At 38.5% G+C, this 19,165-nt stretch overlaps 4 protein-coding genes across 12 annotated transcripts in view; 2 read left to right on the top strand and 2 right to left on the bottom strand.

The window, feature by feature from the left end:
- Positions 1 to 3,410, top strand: part of LOC111435143 (DEAD-box ATP-dependent RNA helicase 41) — a 5,377-nt gene extending 1,967 nt beyond the window's left edge. Inside the window, exons 3-4 of one of the 3 annotated variants that reach the window (XR_002709037.1) lie at positions 1,042 to 2,959; positions 3,071 to 3,410. Coding sequence is in view for 2 of the 3 variants with exons in the window: in XM_023072485.1 (XP_022928253.1) it covers positions 1,042 to 2,579 (1,538 nt within the window). In the remaining variant the exon portion in view is untranslated. Of the gene's footprint in view, positions 1 to 1,041 lie in introns of all 3 variants that reach the window. The other 2 variants (XM_023072485.1, XM_023072484.1) reach the window with 2 other exon arrangements.
- A 1,127-nt stretch (positions 3,411 to 4,537) lies between these two features.
- Positions 4,538 to 10,228, top strand: LOC111435145 (OTU domain-containing protein DDB_G0284757-like). Its single transcript, XM_023072488.1, has 10 exons — positions 4,538 to 4,742; positions 5,243 to 5,476; positions 5,864 to 5,937; positions 6,811 to 6,865; positions 6,944 to 7,018; positions 7,464 to 7,537; positions 7,670 to 7,718; positions 8,928 to 9,012; positions 9,797 to 9,853; positions 9,968 to 10,228. Exons 2-10 carry the CDS (start codon positions 5,309 to 5,311, stop codon positions 10,012 to 10,014), a joined length of 684 nt encoding a protein of 227 aa, XP_022928256.1. The 5' UTR covers positions 4,538 to 4,742; positions 5,243 to 5,308; the 3' UTR covers positions 10,015 to 10,228.
- A 117-nt stretch (positions 10,229 to 10,345) lies between these two features.
- LOC111435144 (glyceraldehyde-3-phosphate dehydrogenase A, chloroplastic) lies at positions 10,346 to 12,249 on the bottom strand. 2 transcript variants are annotated; one of them, XM_023072486.1, is made up of 5 exons: positions 12,083 to 12,249; positions 11,872 to 11,991; positions 11,449 to 11,753; positions 11,119 to 11,363; positions 10,346 to 11,010 (listed from the first exon to the last, which is right to left on the bottom strand). In XM_023072486.1, exons 1-5 carry the CDS (start codon positions 12,122 to 12,124, stop codon positions 10,508 to 10,510), a joined length of 1,215 nt encoding a protein of 404 aa, XP_022928254.1. In that variant the 5' UTR covers positions 12,125 to 12,249; the 3' UTR covers positions 10,346 to 10,507. The 2 variants fall into 2 exon arrangements, with proteins under 2 accessions (XP_022928254.1, XP_022928255.1); XM_023072487.1 differs by having other exon boundaries at positions 11,872 to 11,988; positions 12,083 to 12,248.
- Positions 12,250 to 15,728: 3,479 nt separating this feature from the next.
- LOC111435197 (WD repeat-containing protein LWD1) lies at positions 15,729 to 18,093 on the bottom strand. Of its 6 annotated transcripts, none has more exons than XR_002709041.1 (3): positions 16,917 to 18,093; positions 16,079 to 16,709; positions 15,729 to 16,002 (listed from the first exon to the last, which is right to left on the bottom strand). XR_002709041.1 is itself a non-coding variant. In XM_023072572.1 (2 exons), exon 1 carries the CDS (start codon positions 17,949 to 17,951, stop codon positions 16,911 to 16,913), a length of 1,041 nt encoding a protein of 346 aa, XP_022928340.1. In that variant the 5' UTR covers positions 17,952 to 18,093; the 3' UTR covers positions 15,729 to 16,709; positions 16,906 to 16,910. The 6 variants fall into 6 exon arrangements, 2 of the variants coding, with proteins under 2 accessions (XP_022928340.1, XP_022928339.1); XR_002709042.1 differs by having other exon boundaries at positions 15,729 to 16,022; positions 16,106 to 16,709; XR_002709043.1 differs by having other exon boundaries at positions 16,106 to 16,709.
- Positions 18,094 to 19,165: the final 1,072 nt, after the last annotated feature.

The following is a 19,165-nucleotide window of genomic DNA, read 5'->3' as shown; positions in this document are numbered from 1 at the left end:
AGGTTTTTTTTTTTTTTTTTTTTCCTTCATGCCCCAACATATTTTGTTATTCATGTTTTTAATGTACTTGTCAATATTTTTGCTCATCGGATACCGACATGGTGAATTCTTGCTAATATCTTGACATTTGAATCTAGTTCTTCTCAATCCATTGAGTTTGGCGGAACCTATCATGCACTTGTATAACTGTCAAGTCTGTCGTTGTAGTCATGCTAATTGACTATGATGCCAATTAACTGAAATAACTGGGACAGGAGTAGGGAGATTACGATGTACCTAGGAATTTTACTGCATAGTTAGCTGCTCTAGGACTAAATTTGCTTTGATTTATGGCTGAAAGGAAAAATAGCCCAAGTAAATGGTTAATTTGTCTGAAAATGTGAAGGCAAATATTCTCTAGGATCGGATAGGTGAATCTGCATCTGCTTTAGGTTTTAATATAAGTCCAAATTAGGAGTATGGTATTTTCACTACAATCAAATTTCCTGTTTCAAATCCATCATTTTCAGAGTTCCTGTCAGAAATTGTTTCATAATTTGAATGTGCAGATTCCTAGTTTTCTTATAAAACCTTGTTATTTTTCCTGTTATATCTTTAGCGTCTATGTTCCAGGTAGTGTTGTTGGGTTTAGAAACTGGTAAGGTATTCGTCGAGGGAGTTAATTTTGAATGCTAACTTCCCCATAGCTTAGTTTCTTTCAAATGATTGAAAGAAAGCAATTGAGGTGAACCTAAGTCCATGCATTATCTTTGATCCACTTTGAACAATTAGATTTCCAAATGTATGATTGATCGCGTCTGTTGATGCATGATTATAGACGAACTAATAGACGTGATCAGTCATGGTTGGCATGTTACACTAACTAATTGAAACAAGAGATTGTATAAAATGGAAGCACAACAGGAGAATTATTGCATCGCTTTTGGGAATTTATCTCGTTGGTTTTACTAGTGGTTTATTTTTTCTTTCCAGCAACTTTTGTATGCTTAATAAATGCCTGGATTTTGTATAATCTTCCTTGAACTTTTGTTTCTAATGTAGAATCTGCTGTTAAAGTGAAATGTAAAGATCAGAGAGAGGCTTTGCCTGGCGAACCTAAATGTGTTGTTTGTGGTCGCTATGGTGAGTATATATGTGACGAGACAGATGATGATATTTGCAGCATGGAATGTAAACAGTCAGTCCTGTGCAAAATGGCTAATAGGAACGCACTGCCTTCTGATTTTCCACCTCCTAAAAAACTTCCTGCAGCTGATGAGTGCTTTTATGTTAAGGATTCTAATTGTTCGGGATCTTCTTTGACTTGTGAGCAGACTGAATTGCTCAGGAGAAAACTTGGAATCGTTATAAAGGGAAACATTGGTTGTGCTCCTACATTGTCATTTTCTTCCTGTAACCTTCCTCAGAAGCTCCTTCAAAATCTAGAGACCGCAGGCTACGATATGCCCACAGCTGTCCAGATGCAAGCTATACCAGCTGCTTGTTTGGGTAAAAATCTGCTTGTTTCAGCCGAGACTGGCTCTGGAAAGACCGTGTCCTATCTGCTCCCAATAGTTTCTTACTGTGCTCGTGTTCGTCTTGAGAATTGCCATGGCGAAAAGAAGCCACTTGCTATGGTTCTTACACCTACTAGAGAGCTTTGCATTCAAGTTGAAGAACAAGCTAAGTTGCTTGGAAAAGGCATGCCATTTAAAACTGCCCTTGTTGTCGGTGGTGATGCCCTAGCTGGACAGGTCTATCGTATCGAGCAAGGAGTTGAGCTGATTGTCGCTACTCCAGGCAGGTTGGTTGATCTTTTGATGAAGCATGATATTGAATTCGATGAGCTGAAGACGTTTGTTCTGGATGAAGTGGATTGCTTGCTCCAAAAAGGCTTTCGCGATCAGGTATTACAGATTTTTACGGCTCTTTCAAGACCGCAAATCTTAATGTATTCCGCAACTACCTCTCCGGAAGTAGAGAAGATGGCAAGAACTATGGGAGATGGTACTGTTATTATAACTGCTGGCATGTCAAATAAACCAACTAAGGCTTTGAAGCAGCTTGTTATCTGGGTTGAATCAAAGAATAAGAAGCAAAAGCTTTTCGACATATTAGCAAGCAAGCAACATTTTATGCCACCTCTTGTAGTATATGTAGGCTCAAGGCTTGGGGCCGATCTACTTTCTAATGCAATTACTGTTACCACTGGGATAAAGGCATTGTCGATTCACGGGCACAAGTCCATGAAGGAGAGACGAGAAGCCATGAAGTCATTTCTGGTGGGAGACGTTCAAGTGATGGTGGCTACCGGGATTTTGGGTCGAGGGATGGATCTCCTGCGTGTGAGGCAGGTGATTGTATTTGACATGCCAAATTCCATCAAGGAGTATGTTCACCAGATTGGTCGGGCATCTAGACTTGGAGAGGAGGGCAAAGCCATAGTGTTTGTGAATGGGGAAAATAAGAATTTATTTCAAGATTTAGTCGAGATTTTAAAGTCGTCTGGAGCACCTATACCTCGAGAACTTTCAAATTCACATTATACAGTAAATTCTTCGCACACGGCCAGAAACGGGAGGAAACGGAAGTATACTTGATATAGATTTGTGAAAGAATTTCTATTTCAAGTAGGTCTCTATCTACTTTTAACGAATTTATTTTCGGTCTTATGAGATCATTTACATTGGCAGTGTTCATAGTTTCGACGCAAAGTTTACGAAGACAAACTATGGATCCCGTTCTCCGAAACATCTGTTGGCATTGTGAAACTTCCCAGTACCTGGGGCATTTGTGAGCCTGTGGAGGTACTGGAGCTTTGTTACGACACGCGGTAAGCAATGGACTAAGTTCTGATCTTCGGCTGATGAAATGCACCTGCGCTTTCGTGCGCTTTCGTCACTCTCAGTGTGGTCAGGGTGTTTCCGAGCTGCGAGACCTGTCGAAGCCTCCTCCAACCAAAAAAGTTAGACGGTGAAAGGTAATCTTTGATCATTTTATCTGCAAGGGAGACTATTTGTTGTTCGAAGTCAATGAATTCCATTTTGGTCGAGTATTACTGAAAACAAAATTAACAATTTCTTTCTTCCAGAACAAAGAAGGCCTCGATCCTAGAATGTTGTTACTTCAACCAGTGCTTCATCCATTTCCTAGTAGCTGAACATTAGATTGTAGAGCCTAAAAGAGGGATGTTCTTGCTTAAAATTGTAAATATTGGTGATAGTGAGCTGTTGAAACTAGAGAGATGATATGATTAATTGGGGTGTGATATGGTCAATGTTATTGCTGGTTAGGAAAGAAAATCGTACCATGTAAATGAATTTCCACAGGTGGAATTTAACCATTTTTTCAACACAGCGTTGTGGTTGGTTTTTTTCTCCCTTTTTAGTTCAAGAAGGGTGGAAAATATGAGAAGCTTCCAAGTTTTTTTTTATTTGTTTTTTTGGTTTGGGATTTGAATTTCCAATCTTTTGATCAATAATATACGTTTTTATTACTTGAGTTACCTTCATTACGTCGGGATCAATAATATTCTTCGTTCTCACAATGACTTGATAAGGAGAGAATGTTCTTGACACTTTGAGTTACGATCTGATTGGTGCATTGTCTGAGATTTTAATGCGAGCTATCTTCCTGATTGGTGTGCATTGTTTGAGATTGTAGTGTGAGCTACTATCTTCCTGATTGGTGTGTATTGTTTGAGATTTTAGTGTGAGCTATCTTCTTGATCGGTGCATTGTTTGAGATTGTAGTTATCTTCTTACAGTTTTTTGATCGGCGAATTGTTTGAGATTTTGGTGTAAGATGTCTTCTTGTAGGTTTCGTGCATTGCTTAAATTTTAGTGTGAACCGCTTGACTAACTCGCCCTTAATACTCAATTTCATTAAGGTCGAGGATGGATGAAACCAATCATCATTGCAAATCGCGCAAGCGAAGCCGGGAAACAGATCACTGCGCAACGACTAGGACTCGTGTACGAGGAGTTTTGAGCGTGAGCTACCACTCATGCAGCGACAAAGACCCGCAACTCTCGAAGAGGAAGAGGACACCAACCGCCCGAATCACTATAGCAAACCCTCCCTTTACTCAATGGATAGCCCTTATCCTCTTTCAAGAGAAAAAAAGAAGAAACGAGGGAGAAACTAGTGATGATTGCCATGAATGCAGCCTTCGAGTTGTCTTCTTGCAGTTTTCTGATTGTGCATTCACATTATTTTTTATTTCGACAGTATATTTTTCAATCAACTCTCTCGAATCCTCTTCTACTTCTACGCTCTATTTTATCACCTCCATCATTTTTGCATCGTTTTCACTCTATTCCCTCTTTTAAACCAATAAAAAATTTCACGGTCGTTTCTACACCTCAAATATTCACGCTTTCATTCAAGGGTCCGTGTCAATGGTCCACAATCCTAGACCATTTGTGAACCATTTTGAAAGGTAAAATATATTGTTGGAGAGCATTGTTTAGCATAGTTTTTTCTAAATATAAACCAACCCTAATATGATAGAAAGAGAAAAAAGTAATTCAAGGAATAGAATAAAATGTCCGGTTGATGTGGTTTGGGTCCCATCTGCGGGTATTAACTGTTACGCCCAGGCGGAGAACCCGCGTAAACCACAGGCTCACCCTGGGTCCCTTCCATTTCAACTTTCACGCGTCTCTGAATTCTCGAACCCTTTCCTCCAACAATCTCCTGATTTCCTCCCGCTTTGATCATTCATCTTATCTTTTCCGCCTCTTTGCCCGTTGCTGTTGCAGGTTAATTTGATTTTTTTTCCTCTTTTTCAGCTTAATTTGATTCTGTTCTTCCTTGATGTTCTTTTTGTATTGCTTCGTTGTTAATACCGGAAATTGTAATCTGCCAATCATTGAAGAAGATAGGCCTTATCGTTTTTTGTTTCGTTCTTTTAGCGATCGATTATGTGCTTATATTTAGATCATTGTCTGTCTGTTCTATGCGCGTTCCATGCTGTTTTACTGTAATAAGAACTCCTGTATTTGATTTTTAATTTGTTTGTTGTTCCTTGCCTTCTTTATCATCTTCTTATATTATCCAGTTATGGTGGTTGCACGCACATTTGTAGGATTATGTTAAGAATGAGATATAGAAAATAGAATAGAATATATCTCAACAGATTAGCCATATTATGCTTTTGTGTTCTCCAAGAAATTTACCATTTTCGTTCTCGCTTTTGAATACATTGAGCTCGAATTTCACATTCGTCCAACGGTTTTTTTTTTTTTTTCTGTATCTGCAGCTTAAATTTGGGATTTTTTCTTCCGTTCTTTTACAAAGTGTTGGCGAGTTATTGATAAGTGGCAGCATGAGGCCGGGAACTCCGAACTTTGGAGAATGTTCTAGTTCAACTTCGTTGAGCTCTCATCTGGAGGACGTTGACGACGATCACATGATTGCTGTTGTTTTGACGGAAGAGTATGCTAAGCTAGACGGTGCTATTGCCCGACGCCTCGCCAACCTTGCCCCTATTGCTGTATGAATCTTTGCTCTTTTCATTTTGTTATAGCATACGCCTTTTTGTTAAAAAAAGTATTTTCTTATGAAGATAAAACTATCAATCGCTTTATAGCTGGTTCGAGTTTTAAGGAACTAACTATGAAAGTTTCGATCTATAAATGGGGAATCTGATCAAAGAAGCTTATTAATAACTACTTCTCAGATTTAATTGTGAAACTCTCTCTTTTTAGATCGTTGTCCTAAAATTTTATTCTGATAGAATGTTCTGAGGTGCTTGTTCTATTTGTTCCGTCATTGTTCATAAACTATTTTACAAATTTTGAGAGAGATATTACAAATTTTTTAATATGTTAAGATATTACCTAACCTCATATGTTAAACTTCACTTTTCATGGTATTCCAGCATGCTCCAAGGATAAATTTGTATATCCCAAACCAAAGTGATGCCAGTTTGGAATATCATAGGCTTCTTCAGAGGTACGTCTCCCGCATTTTTCAAAGTAAAAGATAGCTTGCCCGCTTGGCGAACAAATGGCTCTATATATATCAAATACCACCCTTTCTCTTTGTAGAATAATGATAAAATTTAACATAAATAACAACTGTCAAAGAATATTTAAAAGAGACACATGCACATTCCCTATATATATATATAAAGAGACATGCACATTCATGATTAAGCATCAGTAGATTGAAAATTACTTCCAGGGAGTTGAGATAGTGCAAGTTCTTAAATTTACTAGATGGATGGTTTTGTAATCATGATCGTGTTGAAGGTCACAGATCCACTTGTCTAATTGCTGACATTATTGTTTAGGCTTAGACTTAAAGGGATGTAATTTTCTGTGCAATAGTTAATTCCTTGATTGAGGAATAGTTCAAACAAATCTCACTAAAACTTAACAATCATAATGAAGAATAGCAAGTCATTATGATCACTAACTTCGACAACTTAAGGATATTTGAGAGTCTGCGTCAGCTTATTTATCCTACAGTCTAGATTGAGCCGTTCAAATTCTATTCTACATTTTTATTCTTTCAGGGTGCGGTTTGATTCTGTATCTCCCTCTTTTCGCAACGTGAACTAAGTTCATTATGAGTTTTCTTTCTTTCTTAATTTCAGTCTTCTTATTCAGTTGCGATAATATCTTAAGTCCAATAAGGATTGCCTTGTTTTTCGTTATGTTCTTGTGTTGTCCAGAGGGAATTCATTAAAAGGACCCAGATAAAAACTGATGGTGGTATAAGTCAAGTGTATGTTTAATGTCAATAAAATTTTCCATCTCCCTGGGCTTCTCTTCTCTCTCCTACCACGTGTGGTGAAGTAGTTCTTATCGCATTCTGTTTCAGGTTAAATGTCTATGGTTTGCATGAAGTGAAGGTCTCTGGTGATGGAAATTGTCAGGTATGTAAACCTTTTAAGTAAGAAGTAGAAGCTTCTGGTTTATCTACAACCTACCTCTACTTTCTTCTTATATGGCAGTTTCGAGCACTTTCAGATCAGATGTTCAAATCACCCAAGTATCACAAGCTTGTGCGAAAAGACATTGTAAAGCAGGTAGATTGTCCTTGAGGTGCTTGAACTAGGGAGATTAGTGGTTTTTATTTTTATTTTTATTTTTTGCTTTTGGGATGAAAAGCTCAGCTTAGGCAATTGAAGGAGGAAGTAGGGAGGGTTAATGTAGCATGTGGTCCGAGTAGTTGGGAATGGGAGAACAAGTGGTAATTTGAGAAAGTGACTTTCCAAGATCTAATTATTTCCGCTGAAATTTCACTTTTACTGTTTTAGAATCTTTCACTTCGGTCTGCATTTTGTCATATCAGAGGTGTTCTCACATACAGAATTTTATAATATATATAGATTAAATCTGACCTGTTAAACTTGTCAGCTGTGACTGGTAACGTCTCACCCATGTTTTGATACCAAATTAAAGTGAACAGAGTTTTCAACTAAGGGTGAATATCCTGCTTATCACACATCTGGGTTTGTTTTCATGTTCCAGATAAAGGACTACCGTTCTCTATATGAGGGTTATATTCCAATGAAGTTCAGTCGTTATTACAAGAAAATGGCGAAGTATGTGAAATTGTTCAAGATCATATTCCCTCTCTCTCTCTCATTGAATCAATGTTCATCTGTGGATTAACTGATATTAAACACGTTCTTGAGGAAAAGATTTCCTTTCTGATTACTTACTATATGATGCAGATCTGGTGAATGGGGGGACCATATTACCCTACAAGCTGCAGCTGATAAGGTATATCATATAAGCTAAAGCTAAAAATGGCATTGTATTTGCTACCTTAATGAGTGATTGTTGCATGGCATTATCAATTTAGGATTTTGTATAAAAGATGTACCAAGGGGCATGAGCAGAAAGTTTTCATATCCTTGGCAATGTAGACTATTGACGAAAATTACTGGACATTGGATTATTGTAGAGGGTTATTACTTCTGAATGAAGTCAGGCTCTTGGATTAGGTGTTTCTCCAACTACCATTGAGCTTGGAGTTTAAGATAAAATAGAGAGAGCGAGAGAGTGAAGGAGAGATAGGGTGGAAGAGATGGGTGATCATACGTTGATGAATGAAAAATGATTTCAAAGAATTTGTTTATCCAGTTCTAAATTGTATTCCCAAAATTATTGATGCATCGAGAGTGATATAGTGTGGAGGTCATGGCGACACCCCTTCCCTTGAAGAAGAGAACTACCACCATTGATAGAAAGATTCCATTGAGATCGACAGCAGAATTAGAGGCACAAGGGTGAAACTTACAGAGACCACAATGATAGAGTTTCTTTCATTATCTCACATTGGGGTTCTTTGAGATGGCTGGTAACGGTTATCCGAGCCCTTCTCACAGCTACTTCGAATCAGAAATTTTTTAGAGAGGAAAGATTCGTCGAACAGACCATTTGGGTTGAAAAAATCACCAATAAAAAAGGTACACATATAGAGGTTGCACTGTTTCGTGACAATGGTGGTTTAAACAAGCTACTTATTCCTTTGGGGAAGATCAAAATGGTTTGGATGTCTTTTTTAAACTCATATCCAACTACCCACTTGCTCCTCCATTAAAGGCGACCTACAAACCCCAACCTCCCCCACCATTGACTATCAAGACTGCTTTAAATCTCCCACCAAAGGCTTTATACGAAGTCAAACTAACTCAAAGGGCGTTCTTAGACAAATAGCTCACTTTTGATGCATCTTTTTGTCATGTTATTTATTATGCAATCTCTAGGTGTCTAAGATCTTTGTTCGTATAGTTATGCATCTCTTTTATGAAATTGGGAATGTCTTTTATAATCATCATGTACTTACCATCCTTTTTGTAAAATTCGTATATAAATAAAATGGTTTCTTATCAAATATATATATTCCAAAACTATAGATTTTCCACTAGAACATTTAGTCATACCTTCTCTGTTTATTTCTTGATGTAGTTGCTTGATTATGTGCAGTTTGTGGCAAAGATTTGCCTCCTGACATCATTCAGAGACACTTGTTTCATTGAAATTGTTCCGCGATCTCAGACTCCAAAGCGTGGTAAGCTGAGAAGCATGGATACATATATAAGACATAAATTCAACACGAATATAGTGACATGTCATTTTGTATAAATCTAGGACTCAGACACAAGAAAGACATAGGAAGGAAATTAAATGAATAAGTTTATGCATTTATATATTGAAAAAAAAATTAATTCGATCTATTTCGGCTCAAAATTGATTAATTTTGTCTTAATAGTACTATTTTTGTCTATTTAGTATGCTTAACAAGTTTTGAAAACATGTCTAATAAGCATTAGGCTTATTTTAACTTTATACAACTTGTGTTGACACTGTCTATCGTGCTATTAAGTTTGTGAGTGTCTAACATGTGTCAGACACATACACGCATGCATACTTTCCAAATTAAAGTGTTTGGGTGAAATAAGTCCAACTTGTTTTTTCATATCTTTCTTTTATTGTTCTTTTCCCTCCAAGAGTTCTGGCTATGAATATGGAAGAAGTGACCATTTGTGCTGCTTGGACTTAAAATCTCCTCGACTACAAATTTAAGATGGAACCTGTAATTATAAAACATTTTGCAAGATATTTGAGATTGATGAAATTCAATATATTCACTGAAACTACATAGGACGGGACTTGGTGTCAGGGCTATCTCCAAACTACCTGCAATTCTGATATATATTTCTTCTTTATCTCAGTTTCTCAATGCATAGAGCTGAGTCATTTGAATGTCAACACATTCGAATTTACACACTAAATGCTTTGCTGTAGTTTTGGAACACTAGGGTTCTTACAGCTTCTTTATCTTTGCAATGCAGAGCTTTGGTTAAGTTTCTGGTCTGAGGTTCATTACAATTCACTTTATGCAGTTCAAGGTTTGGTTATTCTTCCAACTTTTTCCAGTTCCCATAGAAGCGAGGTTTATTCAGAGTGAATGTGCTTAGAAGGGAACCGTGGATCTTTTAATAATATGTTTATCTGTCTTGCAGATGTTCCAGTTCAACAAAAGCCAAGAAAAAAACATTGGTTGTTCTAGGAAAACAGATTGTTGCGAGTATAGCATCACTAGGTATTTGAGTACTACACTGCAAAAATTCTTGTTTTTCTTTTAAAAAAATGATTGATCCCAATTTTTCTACTTTTGTTTCATTTTGTGTAAATAGTTTGTCATACGTACATTGTGTTGTATTACTGCACTTATGAATCCTTATCTTAATAAAATTACAGTCGCATTACGGACTCAAGAACTAGATTCTGGTGTCACTGTTCGACTAGAGCATAACTGAATTCGGTTTAGCATATCCTATAGAGCATGAAATCTCGAATGTATATTAATGAAATCTCGAATGGGACTTGACTCTTGGAACTTCATCACTCTGCATAGTTTTGTGGCATATATATTTATTGGATGGTGGGTAGTGGAAAATGGTTTTTCGTGTTCGCATTACAAATTTAAGGGAAAAATTAAGCAGAAATGCAGAAAACAAGCTGGAAATGTGGTTAGCTTAGAATGAGAAAACCACTCATGCTCATTTCCAGTTGTTGGCAACAATGTCAGCCAAATCAACAACCCGTTGAGAGTAACCCCACTCGTTATCATACCAAGCAATGACCTTCACCAAGTCATCTCCCATAACCATAGTCAATGAAGAGTCGACAGTCGAGGAGACATCAGAGCATCTAAAATCGACCGAAACGAGGGGCTCGTCACAAACGGAGAGGATACCGTTGAGCTCCTTCTCGGCACTTTCCCGGAATGCAGCGTTCACCTCTTCAGCAAAGGTCTTCTTAGAAACCTGGACAACAAGGTCAACAACAGAAACATTTGGAGTAGGCACACGAAGTGCAATCCCGTTAAGTTTTCCCTTAAGAGAAGGAAGGACTAGAGCAACAGCTTTGGCTGCTCCTGTGGAGGTTGGGACAATGTTGAGTGCAGCAGCTCTTGCCCTCCTGAGGTCGCGGTGGCTGGCATCAAGTAGCCTCTGGTCACCAGTGTAGGAGTGAGTGGTAGTCATTGTTCCCTTGATGATACCTGCCATATATTTATACCAAATCCATCCATTCATAAACCCGAAATTTACCAGATTTTGTGCTAGAGCCTTAAGTTAAAGAATTTAAGATAGGATTCAGTCTGCATTACCAAACTTCTGGTCGAGGACCTTGACGAAAGGAGCTAGGCAATTGGTAGTGCAAGAAGCATTGCTGATGATAGGCTCGTCGTGACTGTAAGCATCGGCATTAACCCCGACAACATAGGTCGGAATGTCACCCTTCCCAGGTGCTGTAATTAGGACCTTCTTTGCTCCAGCCTCAATGTGCTTCCCTGCACCCTCTCTATCAACAAACACGCCAGTTCCTTCAATCACCAGGTCTATTCCCAAGTCCCTGCATTGTTATTTATCCATCCATTCATTTCTGATATCATAGAAACAATGAATGAAAACTAGAAGCAAAGACTTTGAACACCCACTTCCAGGGAAGGTTGAGAGGATTGCGGTTGGAGACCACCTGGATGATCTTGCCATCGACTGAAATGGCCTCATCTCCGGCAGGCTTGACATCGGCTTCGAAGATGCCGAGAGTCGAGTCGTACTTGAGGAGGTGAGAAGCTTGCTTGACACCTCCACTGTCGTTGATGGCAACGACATCAAGTAGGGAATCCTTGCGACCATGCCAGCACCTCAAGAAATTCCTTCCAATCCTTCCAAACCCATTGATGGCTACCTTAAGCTTTGCTTCGACAATCCCTTTCTTGTATCCTCCGCTGCTTCCCACCTTCAAGAATTGAGTGGACGTAGGTTAGAATTGATTACTCCAAACAAAAGATTGCTAATCTCATGAAAATGCATACTGTTTCAAGAAGATGTCAAGCTTTTAAGGACAGGGAACTCACAGCAGAGGTTTGGAAGGCAATGACGGAAAGGAAATCATCGGAGGTTCGCCTCGCAAAGGGAAGACAGGTTGACGAGTTACGGAGCCCGGAGAATTCTCCAAATCCCTTTAGATTAGCCTGCTATATATGCAAAAGAATATACTAATGTTTTCAAATGCAAAAGATTAACAGATTGCAGGGAAGGAATAGTACGAGTAATGCAGGAAGGAACCTGGAGAGATGGTTTGGCTACTGATAGAGTAGCCGTAGCCATGGTCGAGCGGAGGAAAGCAGCAGCAGCAGCAGCAGGAGGTGGTGAAAGAAGCAAATTGAAGCAGTAGAGAGATGGGAAACTGAGAAGGTTGTATATAATATTTCTTTGAATGGCTTTGAATGAATGATGGAAGGCCAAGAGAGGATGAGATTATGGATAATAGCCTCTCACTCAATGAATGGCTGTGGTTACTCCTGCCTCTGTATCTTCTACTGTGTGATTTGTGATATTGTTTCAAATTTCTTCCCTCTCCCCTCCACTCCCTATGCTCTCATTTCCTACCAATTATAACTTACTTGCACATCCATCTGTGGGGCCAACCTCAAACTGTTCATGCCCTCTAACTCCTCACCCTTTTCTTTCTGAATCCCGAACGAGAAGTTTTAGAGCACGGAATGTGAGATCCCACATCGGTTGGAGAGGAGAACAAAATAGTCTTTATAAGGGTGTAGAAATCTCTCCCTAGCAGATGCATTTTAAAACCTTAAGGAGACGCTTGGAAGGGAAAGCTCAAAGAGGACAATATCGGTTAAAGATGGGCTTGGACTGTTACACAGACAAAGTGTGGGTCATGTCAGGATGTTTCCAATCGCATAATCTTATGTGAGGGTTGTCTAGGTGCTTCTAGTTTAGCTATGAGTAGAGACTTGAAAGCTCTCAATTTATTAGTACAAAAATTTTCGATAGATTAATGTTAAGCAATAAGTTAAAAAGACGATTAAAAAAGATCTCAAGATAATTCATGTATTGTTGTATCTATGGTAACATCCATGGCAATTGAGAAGATACTAGGAAATCGAAATCCAATGTATATGTTAATCAAATGAGAGATTGTTGAGAATGTCCATGGTTGCAGAGGTGCTCGCTATGTCTCTAATGAGCCACAATTAGAATCGAAGAAACTAATTTAGTTAGATCATGATCGAATCTCTTATTAAAGCACTTGAAAAATCCTTCCAAGCAAGCCTATATTATTATATTGTTATATTGGTATGTCTTACACACTAATGCATATTAGTATCAATACACTTTACTCATCTCAAATTAGGAGCTATATTGCTATTTATGCTTCATGTTATCTTGATATTTGTTAAATTTAGGCACAACAATTGAAGTTAGAAAATTGCCTCTTCCACTTATTTCATACCCACTCGTAATGAACTCTGTCGGCCCCGACGAGGAGTCAAGGGCATTGATAGGGAAATGCACGAACTTCCATCAAAAGGTGGAGTTAGGCATTGAATTATCATATAGTATGAACTGAATTATCATATAGTATGAACTCTGGGATGCTTAAAACCGCACAATGATTTGTTTCCATAAGTTATTTTTTTTTGTAACAATATGTAGTGAGATGAATGACTTGAACTTTTAAACTCTTAGTCAATGGTACAATAATAGTATAATGCTATTTATATCTTAGTTGAACAAACACATTTTATTTTAAAACTCCATCACTATCACTGTCAAGTACGAACGATAATAAATAAATGATATTTTATTTTAAAACTCTTAAGGCATACCGTCCATGACATCATTTTATAGATTATTTTAAATGAATGTTTCCACATAAAAAGAATTTTAAATGAATGTTTCCACATAAAAAGAATATTTCCACGTAATCGTATAGTAGTTATAAATTATATTCCCAGACTATTGACTCATTTCTTTGACTTAAGTTAGCTTGACATATTCTACCCAAAATACAACCAGTCCCCTGATCCACCCTTCCCTTTATTCCTCTATGGTAGCAAATTGTGCATAAATGGAAGTACATTATTCAAAGGTGAATAGTCTACTAAAATTTTCAATATGCACACTGTTAGGTTATGGAGCGTTAGGTTATGAAGACGGCTGGTTGTTTATAACTTAATAAACAGTTAGCTATATATGGTAAATGACATGTAAATTGTCATAAATATATCTGTAGAGTAAGAAACTATAGGTTATGGTAGGGAGATGGTTATATCTGATAAAATTATATATGGTAAGCTGAATACCATATTTTTGGTTTGAGAGCCGTGTGATGGGTGACTATCGCTCGGAGAGCGCACTTTTAGTCTGCCTTGGTGAGCCCCCCTATCAAGCAAGAAAGAAGCAGCTCTTCCCATGGCGTGCCATTGACTCTATTTATTATTATGGTAAATCACTGTATCAAGATGCCAATCTAAGATCTTATTTTGGTTAGATACGTAAACTTAGCTATATATGGTAAATGACATACGTAAATTGTCATAAATATCTATGTATAGTAAAAAGCTATAGGTTAGGGTAGATAGTTATATACAGTAGATAGTTATATAAATATACAGTAGACAGTTATATCTGTTAAAACTATATATAATAAGCTGAGTCATTAATACAAATCCTTTAACCAATATTCTCCTTTCATTTTGTTTTTTGTGTTCGAGTGTATACATTGTTGTGCGATCCTAACAATCACTTGTAAAGGATGTATAACACTTAAATTGAACATAAGGATGTGTGGTTTGGCACACCATTAATGGATTGAAAGACAACAGAAAGTTGACAACCAGCGACTAGTTTACCGAACAAGGAGTTAAGCAAGGGTATTGACGGTAGAACCTGAAGGAAGCTTTGATTGAAAATGCCTTGTATTCAACTCTTCTGGTCGGAAGGGATTGCTGCCTAAAGCTTATTTTTTCCTTTAAGATCTTCTCTTAGCAATGTCACCATGAGCATGGTATCACACCACTAGGACTGCAGTAGATATGTTATATGGCATTAAGGTGTAAGGTTTAAGTTGAGGAATCTCCTGCCAATGGGCCAGAAAATCTATGAATGTTTCATTTGGTAGGGACTGTTACAATTTTCTACTGTTTGAATCACAATGGCAATGCCATCACAAGATTCAAAGAAAGATTTCAATCTGTGTGAGCCATCAACCAGCAGCCAAATTGTGAATCATAGAAAACATGTTGCTAATCTTCTTGAGTTAGCTTTCTAAACACAGAATTCAGGGGAATAAAAGGTAGAATGGGTGCTAGACTTTTGGTTGACTCCATAGCAAAAACTAACTCGAAGTGTCCATGACAGTTCGACAAAACGAAAATTCAAAACAACCATCGTACTAAAGCCTGTCAACTGAAAAAAAAAAAAAAAAAAAAACATGATCAAGTTAAAACCAGCCATACCATTGTCACTCCAAAAATTAGATGTAAATGAAATGCTGGACTCTTTTTTGTTCTTGCATCCCTAAAAGCTAAACAGATAAGAACACAGGTAGACTACAGAGCCCTCTTGTAATCTATTTCACTATTGCATGTAAATAATGCCTTAAATTCCATTTTGGTTCTTCTACGTAGTTACTTATTCCAAAGGATCAAAACATTTACTCTCCTACCTTTTCTATGGAACAACATAGCTTTACTATATAGCAATCTTCTTAAAAAGTGCAACATGTTCCAAGGTGCAGAAGATCGAAGAGACAAGGCTAAACCTGAGTATGGAATGATATGATGATGCACAATACCTAATACCTTAGAAAATAAAATCAGGAAATAAGAAACTTTAAATGTAAGTCTAAAATATCAATTATCAAACAAAATTGAAGTGTTTTGACATTAAAGATACAGAAAAGTCATGAGCAATAAGAAATCTTTCTTATTTTGTCATAATAAATGATTAATGTTACAAAGATGAGTAATTAAATCAAACAAAAAGGCTAACCTGTTTGTTCTGATTCAACTTTCAGCGTGAGAACTGGGAGAAAGGAAAAAGAACGAGAAAAGCAGACAATACCAATGGAGGAGGATTGTGTAGATGGGTTCAGAGTCCTTTGATGGCGATAGCTTATAGGTTGGTACCGAAGAGACTCGAGCGAAGATGCAGATAGGAACAAGCCTTCCTTTTCATCCCTGTTCTTCAATTATAAGCCCTTCAACATCAAATCATATAAAAGTAAATTCTGTTGAAGTAAATACTTGGAAACACCTTAAAGCTTCATGTATTGGTGATCACCTCACTTGAGGAAAATAAGGTGAAGACAGCACCTTGCACACCTGCAGGCTTTTCCCCACTGTTGATTAATGTTAAAATTTGCTGATGATAAACTTACATGACATACACTCATTGAATTGGTGGATGAGAAAAGAGGTAATCAAAGATCAGAAAAAATTGAATACCTACCACTTTCTTACAAACTTCCGAGACGAATTCGAAACTTTTCACCTTTAGATAACATTTTCCCTCTTCTAAATTCTTGTCGTCGTGTAAATTTATCATCATTCAATTCTAACATTCGTCGATGATAAGGCTATGTGCTTCGAACAATGGACTTAATTCTCATCAAGTTCCTCCCCATTCCAGAACAGATAGTTAGCACACTTTAAATCCAGCAGAAACTTTGTATGGAAAGAAGGAATTTCCAAGTTGAGAGAAATGCACAAAATATTCATACTTCATAAGTGTTCGATAATATTTATCAGAAAAAGCATCAATATAGAAAGCACTAGGAAGGATAAATCTAAATTCGAGTGTTGAATCAAGTTTCAAGAACATAGTTACATATGATGGTTCTCAGACATGACTATCTGTGTAGGTGAAGAACCAAAGCTAGGTGTTGCTGCATATACCAAAAGGAAATTTCGTTAAAAGAACAGAGTACGAACAGCTGAAGGCATATTATGGGTTCATGGCGGAATTGTACAACAATTAGTAGTATGGCCAAAGTGTTGTTGCGTAAAGAAATGGAACGAACATGCTAGAACAAGTAGACCCCATTATGTTTTCTGGTAGAGAAGTTACATGGAATCACTCACATGGATCATACCCTCAGAATCTGAAGCTTGGTGGAAAAGGCAATCGCAACCCAGTCCGGCTGGGAAGAGGACCATTGCAGCTGCTCGATTTCTGCTCCAGCGGTGTAGGCAAGAATGGGATCGAGGCCACCTTCGACTGGTTGGCCCATGGACGACAAATCCCAAATCAAGGCCTGAGAATCATCCCCTGCAGTGCAAATGTGGCAAGAACTATGAGGCGCCCATGCAATGGCGTTCGCACTAGCTTGGTGCCTCTGTAACTCGACGACGGGGAGCGTCGGGAAGCGAATGTCAAGCACGACAACCTTGGCGCTGTCCATGATAATCGTGGCCATATATCTCGGGTCCTGCTTGTTCCAGCCTAGCCGAACCAATGGAGTGTCAGGCTCAGAACTCTCGTAGATGATGGTAGAGTGCTCCTTGTCACGCAAATCGAAGACGCGGACAGAACCATCGGCGGAAACGGAAGCAAATACACCAACACCGCCCCAAGCGATGTCATAAACCTCCTTATCGTGGGCGATAAGTTGCGTGTCGACGGTCTCGCGTTCAATATCCCAAATGGTGCAGGTCGTGTCGATACTGGAGGTTCCGATGCGCTTTGGCTCAGCATCGTTCCAGTCAAAGGAGGTTAGAGGGCCACAAAACTCGCTGTTCTTGTTGCCATTAAGAAGACTCTTGAGCTCCACAGATGAAGGATCGTCTGAGATGCGCCATACGCGGAGAAAATCGCTGGAAGTGGCGAGAAGATCAGGGCGCTGGCACTCCTTGTCTGGAATGAAGATGGTCTTGGTGGGAGGATAGGGATGCTCAAAGGAGAGGTTAGGGTCGGAGCGGATCTCGCCGCTGGAATCATCAAGCTGGACAATCTCCACCCTGTTGGGATACTGCTCCAGAAGACTAGCGATTGCTAGCCGGTACTTCTTGTCTCGCCGGACGCTCCAGTTCATCGCGTAGATGTGCCATGGCGCCTCATAGGTATAGATCTCAGACCGCTTCTGCTGCTCGTCGGAGCCATCTTGGTTGGCCTCACTGTTTGCACCCATCCGCCTCTCTCTCCGCCTCTCTCTCCGCCGGGAAAAGGCAGCGACCTGTTGTGATTGAACTGTGAGGATGATCGGAACGAGTCAAATTGGAGTAGGAACTTGCTGAACCCTCCCGGCCACAACCAAATCCACCGCAACATAAATTATTATTTATACAAATATCCAATTATCCTATTTCCATTGGCCATCTTTTATTTTTATTATTATTATTTTCCTTTTAATTCAGATTTAAAATTATTTTTCAAATTTCAATTCATATCATAATTTGCACGCAACTCGACGACCTAGACCTAGCCACGGCTAAACCATCGTCGGTACCGTTCTAGATGTGTGGTTATTAACGCGACTGCTATCGTAGACCCATCACCCTTGATTCTATAATTAACAATTTTTTTATGATTCAATCATAAACTTAATCTCTCTCGAGCCCGTAGGAGGGATAAGGGTCGATGGTTCATGTTTCGAAATCAGTACTTAAGTGAACCACTCATCTACTTATCTCTAAAATAGTAGATATATTGAATTAACCAATAGACAAACCCGTCACAACCAAGAATTCATAACTTGTTTAGAATTAAGATTGAGTCGTTTATGATCATCTAGTGAAATATTTATCTTCTTAATTAAAAGATTTATAAAGAGATATTAAATATTTTGTGATCCTAGCGATGCCCTTCCACTCGCCACTGACCAAAGCTCTAATGTAGAGAGATAACCTACTAGTTGGCTTACTTGCTTGTTAGAGGACTAGTTGGGTCGATAGAGGTGGTTTAATCTAACCTTTGCATCGATGTTTGACATTTAGAATCAAATAATGTTGGTGTTGTATTAATAGGTGATGGTTTGCTAACACAGGAGGGAAGTTCTATAAAAGCAACGGAAAGAATTGCTCAGATACCAGTAAGCGAGGCTTATTTAGGTTGCTGTGGATCCTTCGACCATGAGAGGGTCTTATGGGCGCGGTGTGAAGTTTAGCTTGTTTTAGCAGCCACGTGATGATTCGACGTTCTGGTAGGTGTAGGAGCTCGGCGAAGTGGTAGCTAAGCTCTGGTGATGATGCAAGTGCGCAATGAGCGTAGTAGCCCCCTCGGGTGTGTTATGAACGCCCTAGCTATACCCATTAATGCCCGAGGTGAAATTTCAGCTTCTAAAATGTACAACTTGGTTCTCATACAACTTTTTGTCTAGACAAAAAAAAAAAAAAAAAAAAAAAA

This window comes from Cucurbita moschata, unplaced genomic scaffold, assembly GCF_002738365.1.
Source record: "Cucurbita moschata cultivar Rifu unplaced genomic scaffold, Cmos_1.0 Cmo_Scf00048, whole genome shotgun sequence".
NCBI lineage: Eukaryota > Viridiplantae > Streptophyta > Magnoliopsida > Cucurbitales > Cucurbitaceae > Cucurbita > Cucurbita moschata.
Note: the sequence above shows the minus strand (reverse complement) of the source record. Positions and strands in the feature narration are given on the sequence as shown.